The sequence below is a fragment of the Anguilla rostrata genome, unplaced genomic scaffold, assembly GCF_018555375.3.
Source record: "Anguilla rostrata isolate EN2019 unplaced genomic scaffold, ASM1855537v3 scaf0082, whole genome shotgun sequence".
Taxonomy (NCBI): domain Eukaryota; kingdom Metazoa; phylum Chordata; class Actinopteri; order Anguilliformes; family Anguillidae; genus Anguilla; species Anguilla rostrata.
In genome coordinates this window covers 7,546-25,243 of record NW_026985656.1, presented here as the reverse complement: position 1 = coordinate 25,243, position 17,698 = coordinate 7,546, and the positions used below count along the sequence as shown (strand labels likewise).

General features: G+C 41.7%; 1 protein-coding gene across 1 annotated transcript; it reads right to left on the bottom strand.

Annotated features, from left to right (window-relative positions):
• Positions 1 to 300: 300 nt before the first annotated feature.
• On the bottom strand, positions 301 to 12,509 carry LOC135246240 (sialoadhesin-like; the record flags this gene model as incomplete). Its single annotated transcript, XM_064319743.1, has 9 exons — positions 12,147 to 12,509; positions 11,819 to 12,058; positions 11,168 to 11,425; positions 10,660 to 10,911; positions 10,055 to 10,318; positions 8,893 to 9,162; positions 5,626 to 5,895; positions 1,376 to 1,648; positions 301 to 570 (listed from the first exon to the last, which is right to left on the bottom strand). Coding segments are annotated over exons 1-9 (2,368 nt in total), but the record flags the coding sequence as incomplete, so codon positions are not given.
• Between the last annotated feature and the right edge of the window lie 5,189 nt (positions 12,510 to 17,698).

Sequence of the window (17,698 nt, the reverse complement as noted above, 5' to 3'; positions counted from 1 at the left end):
CCTGTCAGTTATGATATAGCAGTGCTCATTTCACAACATGCCTCACCAAGGTCCTTAAGGCGAAGGTTTATAAATGTTTAAATACACCCCTTATATGCCTACCTTTACTAGAAATTTCTGTACATTTGAATTTTACTGAATTCAATGCTGGCATCATGATACTTTTAGTTACTCATCATCATTATCTACCACGATCCGGTTCAGATTGTAGCACCAATATTATGATCAGCATTGCTTTGTAGCCTCTGGATCATAATCAGCGTCAGATAAAATATTGTATCAAATATGTTCTGGCCCTACCTTGCACTGTGACCAGTAGAGCAGAAGCATTCTGAGCTCCAAGTCTGTTCTGTGCCTCACAGCAGTACTGTCCTCTGTTCCAATATCTAAAGTTAGAAAAGTTCAAACTCTGTCCTGATCCTGCCTGCCAGACTCCAGTGTCATTCTTCTTAACCCAGGTGTAGTTCTGCGCAGGTGGGTTGGCATCACTGCTGCAGGTCAGAGTCACTGAACTGCCCTCCTCGATTTCACCAGAGGGACTCACTGATACTGAGGTGTTCTTGGGAGCATCTAAAATCAATAGAGAAATGTGTTCAATTCTATATTACATTACAGGCATTTAGCAGACGCTCTTATCCAGAGCGACTTACACAACTTTTTACATAGCACTTTACATTGTATCCATTTATACAGCTGGATATATACTGAAGCAATGCAGGTTAAGTACCTTGCTTAAGGGTACAACGGCAGTGTCCTTACTCTGGAATCGAACCTGCGACCTTTCGGTTACAAGCGCAGTTCCTTACCCACTGTGCCACACTCCGTCCTATATATAATTTCTCAATCTCTGTGATTTGTCTCAAATAGATTCAGAACCATTTATTGCAAAGGAAAGTTTATAATGAAGCTGGAATATCACACTGCAAATGCTTTCTTTGTTTGGAAATGAGTGGAATATACTGCATTGTTTTATGGGGGTTGGTAAATGGCCTTGAGACACAGGTTAGAAAAGCTTTCAATAATGACAGCAGTATTTAGATAAGAAATTTTATTTAGCATTATTTAGAAAGCATAAAAATAGAAAAAGAAACATACAATCCTGTTTGCTTGGTTTATTAAGAGTAACTATTACTTGGTATAAAACATCTATAGTACATATGGTATGTTTGTTTGCCCTGTGCAACTTATGACATGTCCGTATCATCTGGCTTACTCCTCATGTTAAATGAATTATATCTTTATAAGATGTCCCCTCCACTGGCCAGTGTGACTGCTTTACTCAGTGTCTTACTGCTGTGATGTCTCCCAAAGACACTCAGGAGATACTGACACTCTGCTTTGTGTGTCTGAAGCTGAGATGCACTGATATACTCACATTGCACATCAAGACGCTTAGGAGGAGATGTTTTTGTCCAAATCCCATTCCCTGCCGCACAGTAGTATTCTCCTGCATCCTGCAGTGTGACGCTTTTAATGGTGTAACTGTCCTCTGGTCCTCCTGTGTCTGAGGAGGCAGCTCTATTATTCTTATACCAGGTGTAGTTTTGCACTGGTGGGTTGGCATTATTCATGCAGGTCAGAGTCACTGAAGTGCCCTCCACTATTTCACCAGAGGGGCTCACTGATACTGAGGTGCTCTTAGGAGGATCTGAAAGAGAAAATAACAGGTCCTGCAGTTTTAAATAAAAGTCACACTGAGGTATTCTTGGGAACATCTAAAATCATTAGAAAAATGTGCTCAATTCCATATAATTTCTCACTCACTGTGTTGCGTCTCAAAACACTAGCAGAGACATTTATTTCAAAGTAGCCTAATGTTTATAATGGAGCTGAAATCTCACAATGTGATGTGGAGGGGTGGTGTGTTTAGGGCATCATCTGCAGGCAGAGTGAGAGCAATATAACTGGCTAACAACCACACCTGTTTGCAGTTACAATTGATTGGTAATAGTTTATATGCTCTGCCTGCAGTGAGACCGGGGTGCTGGAACGAGAGACGCACGCGGGAGCGGCATGCCATCTAATCCCCGTCCTTATCGTGCGTGTTTTGTTTTGGTTTGTTTCCGTGTTTTTGGTATCGAGCGCACAATAAAGCCTTGGTGCCTCTAACAACGACGGATTGTGTGGTTTGTGGGGAAAAGGACTGCAGAACCCGTTGCAGTAAATATCCCAGTATATCAGACGTTTTTGGATAAAGCATTATGATCCGAGTATATGTTCTTCTCCTTTATTGCTTAACAGATAGACTGCAACATTCAGAAATATATGCATAGGCTATTTTCACTGAAGATGCTGCCCATCCTAACCATTCTAAATGACAGTACAGAATTACTCACACAGCACTTTGAGATTTATTTGAGAAGACCAGGCTGTCCCAATCGCATTCTCTGCCCCACAGAAGTATTCTCCAGCACCCCAGGATTGGATTTTTTCAATGGTGTACCTCAATCCATATTTAATCCATGAGGAATAAGATCTTTCATTCTTTTTATACCAGCTGTATCTGTGCACTGGTGGGTTGGCATTGCTGCTGCAGGTCAGAGTCACTGAACTGCCCTCCTCTATTTCACCAGAGGGGTGCACTGATACTGAGACGCTCTTCGGACGATCTGAAAGAGAAAATAACAGGTACTGCAGTTTTAAAGAAAAGTCACACTGAGGTGTTCTTGGGAGCATCTAAAGTCATTAGAAAAATGTGTTAAATTCCATATAATTTCTCACTCACTGTGTTGTATCTCAAAACACTAGCAGAGACATTTATTTCAAAGTAATGTTTATCTCATAAAAAAACACGTTTTCAACGTACAAAAATGCCAAGTTATTCAAAAATATTGATATCAAAATGACGCCAAGTTACGGTACTACAAACAATATAGGCTATCTTGCCTTACCGAAATTAAATAAGATGTATTCCAAAGCAATGCTATCCAATATTTCCTCAATTCTTTCAAGTCACAAATGGCTTTGCAATATTGTAGCCGGTTAATAACTGAACGTGCAGACGGTACGTCATAATGCAGTGTATACGTTCGGTGAACGGCGGGTAGATATGGTGCAAAAGCAATAATTGAAAAGTAGTAGAGAATTATTAGTGAGGGTAAAAGCAGGTTAAAGAAACATGTCTTTAGCTGGGCTTGAACCTACAACCCCATGTTCCTGAGACTGTAACCTTACCCACTAGGCCACAGGCAGATTAGCTATTTAAAACTGAAATGTTTCAGAGTAAAAAGGTATGGGTATTTTGCGTGTGAATGCGAGTTTTTGATTGGGTCGTGAAGATGAGGATTTGGCTGATGTCGGTAAAATGTCCAATGGGGAGACATGTTGTTAGTGGGATAGGCAGCAGGAAAAATAAGAATGAGAAGAAGAAGAAGAAGAAGAAGAAGAAGAAGAAGAAGAAGAAGAAAGAGAAGAAGAAGGAGAAAATGCAAAATCCCCTTAGTTTGGGGCGTTATTGTGTGGACATGTGAAGTTGTTTATGAAATCTGTCTGTTGAAATGGGGTCAGAATGTACAGAATTTAATGTTTTTAAGGGCTGAGTGTCTGTGGCTGTTGTGGTTATTTCTGTGGGGAACTCTGAAAAGTGCCAAACTCTCGGTGCTGTATAGGTATGGGGCATGCCCCCACCAAGGCGTAACTTGGCGGGATGGCATACCTGCCATCCCAATAATGGAACTGAAATCTCACAATGTGATGTGGAGGAGTGGTGTGGTTAGGGCACCATCTGCAGGTAGAGTGGGAGCAGTATAGCTGGCTAACAACCACGCCTGTTTGCAGTTATAATTGATTGGTAATGGTTTATATGCTCTACCTGCAGTGAGACCGGGGACCTGGAATGAGAGACGCACGTGGGAGCGGCATGCCATCTAATCCCCGTCTTTATCGTGTGCGTTTTGTTTTGGTTTTTTTCCGTGTTATTGGTATGGAGCACACAATAAAGCCTTGGTGTCTCTAACAACGATGGATTGTGTGGTTTGTTGGGAAAAGGACTGCAGAACCTGTTACAGGAAATATCCCAGTATATCACGCTTTGTTACAAAATGAACTGCATATACTGAAGCTTTTTAAGGTAGTTGGATAATGAAACAGGCCAAACAAGATTTCAAAAGGAACAGTAGTATTTTGATGTCTTTTTAGCATCTTCATTAATTATGATAACTTCATTTTTTAAAAAGTTGAACAGCTACATGTGGTACCTTTTTTGCCCTTTGCAAACTCAAAATGACCACACGTTTTACCTAAGACATGTCAGTATGATCAGACTCATCACTGTGTGATAATGTAATTATATCTGATTTCTCCTCCACTGGCCAGTGTGACTGCATTACTCAGTGTCTTACTATTGCAATGTTTCCTAAAGATACTCAGGAGATACTGACTCTCTGCTCTGTGCGTATGAAGCTGAGATGCACTGATATACTCACACTTCACATCAAGAGGTATAGGAGGAGATCTTGTTTTTGTCCCAATCCCATTCCCTGCCACACAGTAGTATTGTCCTGCATCCTGCGGTGTGATGCTTTTAATAGTGTAACTGGATCCTCCCCATGGGAGTTCAGCTCTATTATTCTTATACCAGGCGTATCTCTTCACTGGTGGGTTGGCATCACTGCTACTGCAGGTCAGAGTCACTGAACTGCCCTCCACTATTTCACCAGAGGGGTTCACTGATACTGAGACGCTAATCGGAGGATCTGAAAGAGAAAATAACAGGTCTTGCAGTTTTAATTAAAAGTCACACAGAGGTGTTCTTGGGAGCATCTAAAATCATTAGAAAAATGTGTTAAATTCCATATAAGTTCTCACTCACTGTGTTGCGTCTCAAAACACTAGCAGAGACATTTATTTCAAAGTAATGTTTATAATGGAGCTGAAATCTAACAATGTGATGTGGAGGGGTGTGTGGTTAGGGCGCCATCTGCAGGCAGAGTGGGAGCAGTATAGCTGGCTAACAACCACGCCTGTTTGCAATTACAATTTATTTGTAATGGTTTATATGCTCTGCCTGCAGTGAGACCGGGGTGTTGGAATGAGAGACGCGCGCAGGAGCGGCATGCCATCTAATCCCCGTCCTTATCGTCTGTGTTTTCTTTTTTGTTTTGTTTTTGTTTCTGTGTTTTTGGTATCGAGCGCACAATAAAGCCTTGGTGCCTCTAACAACGACGGATTGTGTGGTTTGTGGGAAAAGGACTGCAGAACCTGTTACAGTAAACATCCCAGTATATCACGCTTTGTTACATAATTAACTGGATATACTGTAGCTTTTTATGGTAGTTGGAAAATGACACAGCAGAATCAAGTTTTCAAAAGTGACAGAAGTATTTAGATATGTCTTTTTAGCATCTTCATTAATAATGGTAACTTCATTTTTTAAAGTTGAACAGGTGCATGTGGTACCTTATTTGCCCTTTGAAAACTCAAAATGACTACATGTTTTACTTAAGACATGTCAGAATGATCAGGCTCATCACTGTATGGTAATGTAATTATATCTGATTTCTCCTCCACTGGCCAGTGTGACTGCTTTACTCAGTGTCTTACTGCTGTGAAGTTGCCCAAAGACACTCAGGAGATACTGACTCTCTGCACTGTGTGACTGAAGCTGAGTTGCACTGATATACTCACACTGCACATCAAGACGTTCAGAAGGAGATCTGTTTTTCCCAATCGCATTCTCTGCCTCACAGTAGTATTCTCCAGCATCCCCAGATTTGGTTTCATTAATGGTGTAACTCCGTTCTGATGCTCTCCATGAGAATTCAGCTCCAATCTTCTTATACCAGGCATATCTGTGCACTGGTGGGTTGGCATCACTGCTGCAGGTCAGAGTCACTGAATGGCCCTCCACTATTTCACCAGAGGGGCTCACTGATACTGAGACGCTCTTCGGAGGATCTGAAAGAGAAAATAACAGGTCCTGCAGTTTAATATAGATGTCACACTGAGGGGTGACATATATATAAATATACTGATATACTGATACTGAGATGCTCTTGGGAGAATCTGAAGGAGGGAACAATGGTTTGTAGTTTCATGTGAAATTTAAACCTGACTCAGGCATACTGCATGTAGTGTTTTCCCATCATTGCATTATGGCATGTTTTCAGGTATTGACGTTTCATGCAATGCTATAATGACAGAACATTTACATGCAGCATAGTATAATCTGTACCATTTAGCTGAAAATTAGAGTTGAAAACTTTCAAAACTGTGAGATTAGAGAAGTTTGGCCTCTGGTACTCACATCTCACATTAAGAGCCACTGCAGGGGACTGAAGCTCATAGCCTTTCACAGCACAGGAGTAGCGGCTTCGGTCTGGCTGTGAACTGGTGTGCCTGACTGGCGAAGGACAGAGGAGATCCGTCCCTGTACCAGATGAAGGCTGGGTTGCCAGTCAGAGTGCAGGTGCTGCTACAGGTCAGTCTCACACTCTGTCCCTCTGTCACTGTGTCAGGATTCACCTTCACCTGTAGATCTGCAAATAGCAAATTAAACCTGTAATAAAGCTTCCAGTCATACTTATGGGTAGAGAATCCTCCGAGTTTATAACATAAGATATTTACCAGTGACTTCCAACGCGACACCAGGTTCTCCAGTATATTGATCACATTCATTCAGGAACCTGAATCGGTATGTTTTTGAATCAGTTTCTCTCAGTTGGTTTATTCTGAAAGTGCAGTCATTGTTCTGATTCCCCAGGTACTCCACACGGTGAGAGTACTCTGGGTCCTGGGACAGGTCCTCAGGCTCCTGTGGCTTGTTCCAATGAATAAACCAGAATGTTTTCTGCACTGTGTGAGATGGGTATGATTTGAGTAAGAGCAGCTCATGTCTACTGAAGACCTCTTTAAGGCACAGATTCCCTCAGGGGTGTAAGTCACTCCCCATCCCGTCCGGCTCAGAACACCTGAAAAATACAAACACACACACGCGCACACACACACAAACACGCAGACACACATACACGCACATACACACACAAACACAGGCACGCACACACACACATGCGCACACGTACACACGAACACATGTATACATACACATACATACACACACACATGCGCACACATACGCAAATGCACACACACACACACACACACACACACACACACACACACACACACAAATGCACGCACGCACACACACAAACACACTGCTCAGAAATCCTTTAAAACACAGATGTGTTGGCAACATGACAGATAAGGGATTCAATTAACAAAACTTTAAAACAATTGCACCTAACTTCTCCAAAACTATGGAACATCAAAAATTGTACTTGTATTTCAATACTAACTGATGTCAGTAGATGGCAGTAGCCCCAATCAATGTGAGTTTCACAGGTACAGGAAGTCTTGCTTAGTAGCTAGCTTTGCTAGAATGTAGTAGCTGGGCTTGAACCTAGGACCCCATGTTCCCAAGACTGTAACATTGCCCACTAGGCCACAGGCAGGCTAGCTGTTTAAACTGGAAATGTTTCAGAATAAAAAGGTATGGGTATTTTGCGTGTGTATGCAAGTTTTTGATTGGGTCGTTTAGGTGAAGATTTGGCTGGTGTCGGTAAAATGTCCAATGGGGAGACATGTTGTTAGTGGGATAGGCGGCAGGAAAAATGAGAATGAGAAGAAGAAGAAGAAGAAGAAGAAGAAGAAGAAGAAGAAGAAGGAGAAAATGCAAAATCCCCTTAGTTTGGGGCTTTATTGTGTGGACATGTGAAGTTGTTTATGAAATCTGTCTGTTGAAATGGGGTCAGAATGTACAGAATTTAATGTTTTTAAGGGCTGAGTGTCTGAGGCTGTTGTGGTTATTTCTGTGGGGAACCCTGAAAAGTGCCAAACTCTCGGTGCTGTATAGGTATGGGGCATGCCCCCACCAAGGCGTAACTTGGCGGGATGGCATACCTGCCATCCCAATAATTACATTACCGGCATTTAGCAGACGCTCTTATCCAGAGCGACTTACACAATTTTTTACATAGCATTTTACATTGTATCCATTTTATTCAGCTGGATATATACTGAAGCAATTTTTGGTTAAGTACCTTGCTCAAGGGTACAACGGCAGTGCCCTACCCGGGAATCTAACCAGCGACCTTTCGGTTACAAGCCCGGTTCCTTACCCACTGTGCTACACTCCGTCCACGGAACTGAAATCTCACAATGTGATGTGGAGGAGTGGTGTGGTTAGGGCGCCATCAGCAGGCAGAGTGGGAGCAGTATAGCTGGCTAACAACCACGCCTGTTTGCAATTACAATTTATTGCTAATTGCGTATATGCTCTGCCTGCAGTGAGACCGGGGTGCTGGAATGAGAGACACACGCCGGATTGGCATGCCATCTAATCCCCGTCCTTATCGTCTGTGTTTTGTTTTGGTTTTTTTCCGTGTTATTGGTATCGAGCGCACAATAAAGCCTTGGTGCCTCTAACAACGAAGGATTGTGTGGTTTGTGGGGAAAAGGACTGCAGAACATGTTACAATAAATATCCCAGTATGTCATGCTTTTTTAAAAAATGAACTGGACATACTGTAGCTTTTTATGGTAGTTGGAAAATGACACAGCAGAATCAAGTTTTCAAAAGTGAGAGAAGTATTTAGATATGTCTATTTAGAATCTTCATTAGTTATGATAACTTCATTTTTTAAATTGAAAAGCTGCATGTGGTACCTTTTTTGCCTTTTGCAAACTTAAAATGACTGCACGTTTTACATAAAACATGCCAGTATGATCAGGCTCATCACTGTATGATAATGTAATTATATCTGATTTCTCCTCCACTGGCCAGTGTGACTGCTTTACTCAGTGTCTTACTGCTGTGAAGTTACCCAAAGATACTCAGGAGATACTCACTCTCTGCTCTGTGTGTATGAAGCTGAGATGCACTGATATACTCACACTTCACATCAAGACTTATAGGAGGAGATGTTTTTGTCCCAATCTTGTTATGTGCCTGACAGTAGTATTCTCCTGCATCCTGCAGTCTGATGGTATAAATGGTATAACTCCGGTCTGATCCTCTCCATGGGGATACAGCTCTATTACTCTTATACCAGGTGTAGTTCTGCACTGGTGGGTTACCATCACTGCTGCAGGTCAGAGTCACTGAACTGCCCTCCACTATTTCCGCAGAGGGGCTCACTGATACTGAGATGCTCTTAGGAGGATCTGAAAGAGAAAATAACAGGTCCTGCAGTTTTAAATAAAATTCACACAGAGGTGTTCTTGGGAGCATCAAAAACCATTAGAAAATGTGTTAAATTCCATATAATTTCTCACTCACTGTGTTGCGTCTCAAAACACTAGTAGAGACATTTATTTCAAAGTAATGTTTATAATGGAGCTGAAATCTCACAATGTGATGTGGAGGAGTGGTGTGGTTAGGGCATCATCTGCAGGCAGAGTGGGAGCAGTATAGCTGGCTAACAACCACACCTGTTTGCAATTACAATTGATTGCTAATTGTGTATATGTTCTGCCTGCAGTGAGACCGGGGTGTTGGAATGAGAGACGCACGCGGGAGCGGCATGCCATCTAATCCCCGTCCTTATCGTGTGCGTTTTGTTTTTGTTTCCGTGTTTTTGGTATCGAGCGCACAATAAAGCCTTGGTGCCTCTAACAACGATGGATTGCGTGGTTTGTGGGGAAAAGGACTGCAGAACTTGTTACAGTAAATATCCCAGTATAACATGCTTTGTTACTAAATGAACTGGATATACTGTAGCTTTTTATGATAGTCAGAAAATGACACAGCAGAATCAAGTTTTCAAAAGTGACAGAAGTATTTAGATATGTCTTTTTAGCGTCATCATTAATAATGATAACTTCATTTTTATAAAGTTGAACAGCTACATGTGGTACTTTTTTTTGCCCTTTGTAAACTCAAAATGACTTCAGGCTCATCACTGTATGATAATGTAATTATATCTGATCTCTCCTCCACTGGCCAGTGTGACTGCTTTACTCAGTGTCTTACTGCTGTGAAGTTGCCCAAAGACACTCAGGAGATACTGACTCTCTGCTCTGTGTGTCTGAAGCTGAGATGCACTGATATACTCACACTGCACATCAAGATGTTTAGGAGGAGAGATGTTTGTCCCAATCCCATTCCCTGCCTGACAGGTATATTCTCCTGCATCCTGCAGTGTGATGTTTTTAATGGTGTAACTGGATCCTATCCATGAGAGTTCAGCTCTATTATTCTTATACCAGGTGTATCTCTGCACTGGTGGGTTGGCATCACTGCTGCAGGTCAGAGTCACTGAACTGCCCTCCGCTATTTCACCAGAGGGGCGCACTGATAGTAAGATGCTCTTAGGATGATCTGAAAGAGAAAATAACAAGTCCTGCAGTTTTATATAGATCTCACACTTACCTCAGTTAAAATATGTTTCCTTTTCCTTAATATTTCCAGTATGTCATTTTGTTTGACTGCAATTATTGCAATGCCATCTTTCTTTCAATTTTAAGAATTAACTTAATCCGATATTGTTTCTAAACATAATAACGTCCATTTCCTAATCATCATCTGCAGGTTGCGCTTCTGCCCTGTTCTCATGTCTTTTATCGGTACATTAAAGTACAACTGCATCACCGCTTTTTCAAAATTAGTAACAAATGACATTCAGTAAAGTGAAATAAATGAGTTTGTCCTCAAATACTCACAAAGAGTCACTGCTGGGGACGAGAGATTCTCATGGCCTCTTACTGCACAGGAGTAGCTGCCTGCATCTCCACTGCTGGCTGTGAACTGAAGGTCATGATTTTGATATTTCTGGGTGGTGTGAGACAGATATTGTCCATTCTTGTACCAGATGAATGTTTGGCTGCCAGTCAGGTCAGTGCAGGTGATTTTACAGGTTAGTGTCACCCTCACTCCCTCACTCACTGTGTCAGATTTCATTTCAAACTTTACACCTGAGTGAGAAGAAGAAATACAATAACACAATATACTGAGTTATTCAACAAAATTCCACATTGTACAGAACCCACAATAAATGTATGAATGCATATTACTGTAAATGGTCCAGCTTTTCATTTCAATTAAAGATTGAAGTAAACTGAGACCCCAAAATCTCAATCTGACTGATAATGGAATGCTTGTTCTCTCAGAAGAATTAGTTCTTGTGCATAAATGAATATAAAATACACAAATGTGACCTCAAACACTCACATCTCACACTGAGAGTCACGGCAGGGGAAACAAGATGCTGATTGCCGCTTACAGCACAGGAGTATCTGCCCGTATCTCCACTTCTGGCTGTGAATGTAAGTATTCTATAGGACTGGTAGAACCTGTAGTAGTCAGGCAGACGCTGCTCATTCTTGTACCAAATGAAGCTGTTGCCCAGCCGAGTGCAGGTTGCTCTACAGGTCAGTTCCACTGTCTCTCCCCCTGACACTGTGTCAGAATTTATATCCACCTTCAAACCTGAGTGGATTAAAAAAGCAAACAGAATGTAACTCAACACACTTCTATTCTACAGTAGAATACACAGCAAGATGATAAAAATTATTTTTTAACAGACATAATGTGCACTAATAATATCAATAGCAAATGGAAACGTAAGTAGAAAATTGATGGTCACTAAGAGGATTAGGGCCATGCATTGCTTGTGCCAAAATGCTTGTTTTGTTATTTTTGCACAGTGGTGGTAAGTAACTAAGTACATGTACTTTGTTATTGTATTTAAGTAGGATATTGGAGTATGAACAATATTGGCAACTTTCACTTTCTACTCCACTAAATAAATAAAGAATTTGTGTACTTTTTACTCAAATACATTTCTGTGAGATTTGAAGAAGTTTGGCCTCTGGTACTCACATCTCACATTAAGAGCCACTGCAGGGGACTGAAGCTCATAGCCTTTCACAGCACAGGAGTATCTGCCTGCATCTTCACTGCTGGCTGTGAACTGGTGTCTCTGACCAGTGAAGGACAGGGGAGATCCGTCCCTGTACCAGATGAAGGCTGGGCTGCCAGTCAGAGTGCAGGTGGTGCTACAGGTCAGTATCACACTCTGTCCCTCTTTCACTGTGTCAGGATTCACCATCACCTGTAGACCTTCAAATAGCAAATTAAAACTGTAAAAAAGCTTCCAGTCATACTTGTGGGAAGAGAATCCTGTGAGTTTACAGCCTAAAATAATTACCTGTAACTGCCAATGTGACACCAGGTTTTCCAGTATATTTTCCACCATCACAGTCAGTCAGGAACCTGAATCGGTATGTTTTTGAATCAATTTTTCTCAGCTGGTTTATTCTAAAAGTGCAATCACTGTTCTTATTCCCCAGGTACTCCACACGGTGAGAGTACTCTGGGTCCTGGGACAGGTCCTCAGGCTCCTGTGGCTTGTTCCAGTGAATAAACCAGAAAGTTTTCTGCACTGTGTGAGATGTGGGATATGAGTAAGTGCAGCTCATGTCTACTGAAGACCCCTTTAAGGCACAGATTCTCTCAGGGGTGTAAGTCACTCCCCATTCCCTCTGGCTCAGCAGACCTGAAAATCACACACACACACACACACTGCTCAGTGCTTCTACACACAGATGTATTGGTAAAATTACAGATTTGGGATTCAATTGTCAAAAGAACAGAACCTATAATTCTCTCCAAAAACATAGAACATCAACAATTGTACACAATCAACAGCTCTGATCATTTAATAGAACCGGAGATTCACTGCATGGCCAAAAGTTAGTGGACACATGAACATCACACCCATATGAGCGTCTTGAACATCTTATTCCAAAACCATCGGCAGTAATATGCAGTTAAACCCCCCCCCCCCCTTGCTGCTATAACCACTTCCACTCTTCTGAGTAGGCTTTTCACAAGATGTTGGAACATGGCTGCGAGGATTCACTTCCATTCTGCCACAAGACCAGTAGTGAGGTTGGGCAGTAATTTTGAGCGATAAAGCCTGGTTTGCAGTTGGCATTTCAAATCATCCTTAAGGTGTTCAATGGGGCTGATGTCAGGGCTCTGTGCAGGCCAGTCAAGTTCTTCAACAACAAACTCGGAAAACCATTTCTTTAAGGACCTCGCTTTGTGCACGGGGGCATTGTCATGCTGAAAAAGGAAAGCGCCTTCCAAAAACTGTTATTACAAAGTTGGAAGCTCACAATTCTCTTGTATGCTTGAATGCCATTGTATGCTGTAGCATTAACATTTCCCTTCTCTGGACCTAAGGGGCCTAGCCCAAACCACTAAAAACTACCCCGGAACATTATTCCTCCTCCATTAAACTTTACAGTCAGCACTATGCATTTCAGCCGGTAGCGTTCTCCTGGCATTCGCTAAATCCTGATTTGTCTGTCAGACTGCCAGATTGTGAATGAAGCCTGAATTTTCACTCCAGAGAATGCGTTTCCACTGCTACAGAGTTCAATGGTGGTGTGCTGCACATCACTTCAGCCTAAGCTTGGCATTGCACATGGTGATCTTAGGCCTGTGTACAGCTACTTGGCCATGCAAACCCATTTCTTGATGCTCCCAACCAACAGTTCTTGTGCTGATGTTGCTTCCAGAGGCAGACTAGAACTCTGTAGTGAGTGTTGCAACCGAGGACAGACGATTTTTATGTGCTACGTGCTTCAGCACTCTGTGATCCCATTCTGAGACCTTTTGTGGACTATTGCTTCGCAGCTGAAACGTTGTTGCTCCTGTACGTTTCCACTTCACAATAACAGCACTTACAGTTTTAAAGCTGGGTGTGAAGAGGAACTTCATATTATGAGTTCTCTTTTATCCCTCTCTCATGAGATGAAAAAGAGGAACTGCAATGCTCAAAGTGAATGGCATTTCTACCGTGAGAATGCCATCAAAAAAATAGTGTGAAGCACATAAATTTGGCCCCATCTACTCACATATCACATCAAGAGCCACTGCAGGGGAACGGAGATGCTCATAGCCTTTCACAGCACAGGTGTAGCTGCCTCGGTCTTCACTGCTGGCTGTGAACTGGTGAATCTGATCAGTGAAGGACAGAGTAGATCCGTCCCTGTACCAGATGAAGGCTGGGCTGCCAGTCAGAGTGCAGGTGGTGCTACAGGTCAGACTCACACTCTGTCCCTCTGTGACTGAGTCAGGATTCACCTTCACCTGTAGATCTGCAAACAGCAAATTAAACCTGTAATAAAGCTTCCAGTCATACTTGTGCGTAGAGAATCCTCTGAGTTTATAGCATAAAATAATTACCAGTGACTTCCAAAGCGACACCAGGTTCTCCGGCATGCTTATCACGGTCGGTCAGGACCCTGAATCGGTATGTTTTTGAATCAGTTTTTCTCAGCTGGTTTATTCTAAAAGTGCAGTCACTGTTCTGATTCCCCAGGTACTCCACACGGTCAGAGTACTCTGGGTCCTGGGACAAGTCTTCAGGGCCCCATATCCTGGGCCAGTCATAAATAAACCAAAATGTTTTCTGCACTGTGTGAGATGGGGGATATGAGTAAGTGCAGCGCATGTCTACTGAAGACCCCTTTAAGGCACAGATTCTCTCAGGGGTGTAAGTCACTCCCCATCCCCTCTGGCTCAGAACACCTGAAAAATACACACACACACACACACACACACACACACACACACACACACACACACATGCAGACACACATAAAAGAACATTCACGTACACACACTCACACACACGCACACACACACACACACACACATGCGCACACATACACACGAACACATGTATACATACACACACATGCGCACACATACGCAAATGCACGCACACACACACAAATGCACGTACGCACACACACACAAATGCACGCACGCACACACACACACCCACGAACACACTGCTCAGAAATCTTTCAAAACACAGATGTGTTGGCAACATGACAGATAAGGGATTCAATTAACAAAACTTTAAAACAAGTGCACCTAACTTCTCCAAAACTATGAAACATCAATAATTGTACTTGTATTTCAATACTAACTGATGTCAGTAGATGGCAGTAGCCACCGATCAATGTGAGATTCGCAGGTACAGGAGGTCTTGCTTAGTAGCTAGCTTTGCTAGAATGCAGTAGGAAACCAAGCAAGTTAAGAGCAAGTGTCTGTGTCATTCTAAGAATGCAACATGCACAATCAACAGCTCCGATCATTTAGTAAAGCCACAGATATTTATATCATGCCTCTGTCTCAGTTTCATCGCTGAGTGTGAAGAGGAACTTCATTTTATAAGTTCTCTCTTTTTCCCCTCTCTTTTCAGATGAGCGATGTTGCACTACTCTAAACTAATGTACTGTAGAACATTATTTTATATTAATTATATACATTCCTTAATGCAATTTAAATCTATTCACTTTGGCTTCTGATTGAGATAATGAAGAGAGACTAATAAATAGGAACACATGCTGATAAATACTTTATATGTAGACTGAAACATCAGAACTACATTTGGAAAAAAAACAAAACAAATAATTTACCTGACACGGAGAAGACGATTACCAACAAGGTATTGAAGAGCATGGCTGCATCAGATTGAAAATATTTATCCAAATACACATATACAGGTCTTGATTATTATTAAAACTGTGAAAATGAACAGCACACAGAAAGACTGTCAGAGTATTCTATTAATTTGCAGAAATAGCAGAATAACAATTACTACACAAGCACACACAGAGTTAATGTGCTGCTTATGCCCATACATGCTTTGTGTTTCATGAAGAGCTCACAAAGATTCCAGAAAGCAGGGACTCATATACATTTTACTTGATGAATGATATTTGTATAGAAGCAATCATTTATAGTCCGAAAATGCATTTTATTTTATATTTGATTACAGTTTAATCTTCTTGCACCACAAAATATTGTGACGTAGTTTTGACTAAATGAAATAATATGATAATGCACTTACCAGGAGAGAGTTCTGATCTGGCCTCAGTGGTTTGCTAATGAGCCATTAGTATTAAACAGCCTTACAAACAGAGCAGTTTGGCGGAATAAGATCGCAAATGAAATGCTTCACACTAAACATAAAAGTAGAATGTGTTACAGATCTGATTCACTTCCTGAAGGTCATACACATTTTAGATGTTATCGTATACAAGCATTTGAATAAAATATACAGAGTCATTTGCTTTGTGTCTAGACTGGACCAGTAGTGCCTTTTCAAAAACACTGGGTAATTCTCATTTCTTTGCCCCCACTGCATTATTGACATTCAGATGTCAATAATTATGTTCATTTTTGCATATTACGCTTATAAAAAAAAAACATAACTACAATGTTTACAAAAATGATTCCGGATTACAACACAAACTGTTGCTAAGATCTGAGGCTTTGCCTATTCCAATACATCCATCAATCCATCCATTATCTATACCCGATTATCCTGAGCTGGAGCTGGTGCTGGAGCCTATCCAAGCATGCACTGGGCGAGAGGCAGGAATACACTCTGGACAGGCTGCCAATCTATCGCAGGGAACACACACCATTCACTCACACATTCATACTTATGGGCAATTTAGAGTCTCCAATTGGCCTATTTGCATGTTTTTTGACTGTGGGAGGCATCCAGAGTACCCAGAGGTACATGCAAACTCCAGACAGAAAGGCCCCAAATACAGATTCGAACCCAGTGTCTTCTTGCTGTGTGGTGACAGTGCTACCCAGTGCACCACCGTGCCACCCCTATTCCAATACATGTACAGTAGAGGTTAAAATAAAAGTGACTGTAAAAGGTGTGATAGGCATCAGGCACAGGTAATCACTGATACATTCAGGAGCCCTATACAAAATCCATTACCTAAACCAGATTATTTAATTCCGTTTAGTAAAAGATCTTCCAGGAAATTGATCTGAAATGTACATTCAAGACTCATCTATTTTAATAATTGCCCCATCTACAGATATATTGAATGTATTGAATACATCTATCCCTCCTAGGTAAATTTTACTGCCAAAAACAGCATGCTTTACCATTGCTACCATACGTAGCTCAGTAGTGTTTATGTTTCATGCATCGGATATTTGACATGAAGCGGAAACATCAACAAAACGCTGCTGTAGCTTAGCCTATAACCCGCTTATTAACATAAAGATTGCACACACTGTACTTTCACAGAAGATGAAAGGAGTGGACAGGCGTAGTTTTCGTATCTTTGTGTATCGCAGCAGTGCAGTAGGGTGGTTTGGGGGTCCAGAGTGTGACTCTGAGAGCTCTGAGGTTGCAGTTTCCATCCCCACCTGGAGCACTGCTCTGGTGCCTCAAAGCGGGTACTGTGAGGTGCCCCTGCTTGGCTCTTTTGTGCAGAGGAGTAGCGGGCACGGCTGTGGGTGAAGCTGCCTAATTTCAGGCGAGAGCCACCCTGACCACAGACAGTTAAAGTACTGCTCACTTCCTTCAGCCTGTAGTATTCTTTATTTTATTTCACACCTCAGTTCAGTGTCCTGAGGAGCAGCGCTGTTTCTGTGGTTGATGTTCATGTGACCTTTTAGAATTTTGGTTTGGCTTTGCCTGTTATACGGTCCTTCATGCACATTATTAGTTGCATTGAAATGCTGAAATTTCATGAAGATGACTTTTACTACATACGACCTATTGGTTAGTATTATTATAACATCTTTCACAGAGATGAACTTGATCCCCACATGTGAACTAAATGGAATGCAGGCAAAACATGATGGGCATAAGAAGAAAATAATTATAATATCTTTCAGATCAGAGGTCTGAGGTTCGCA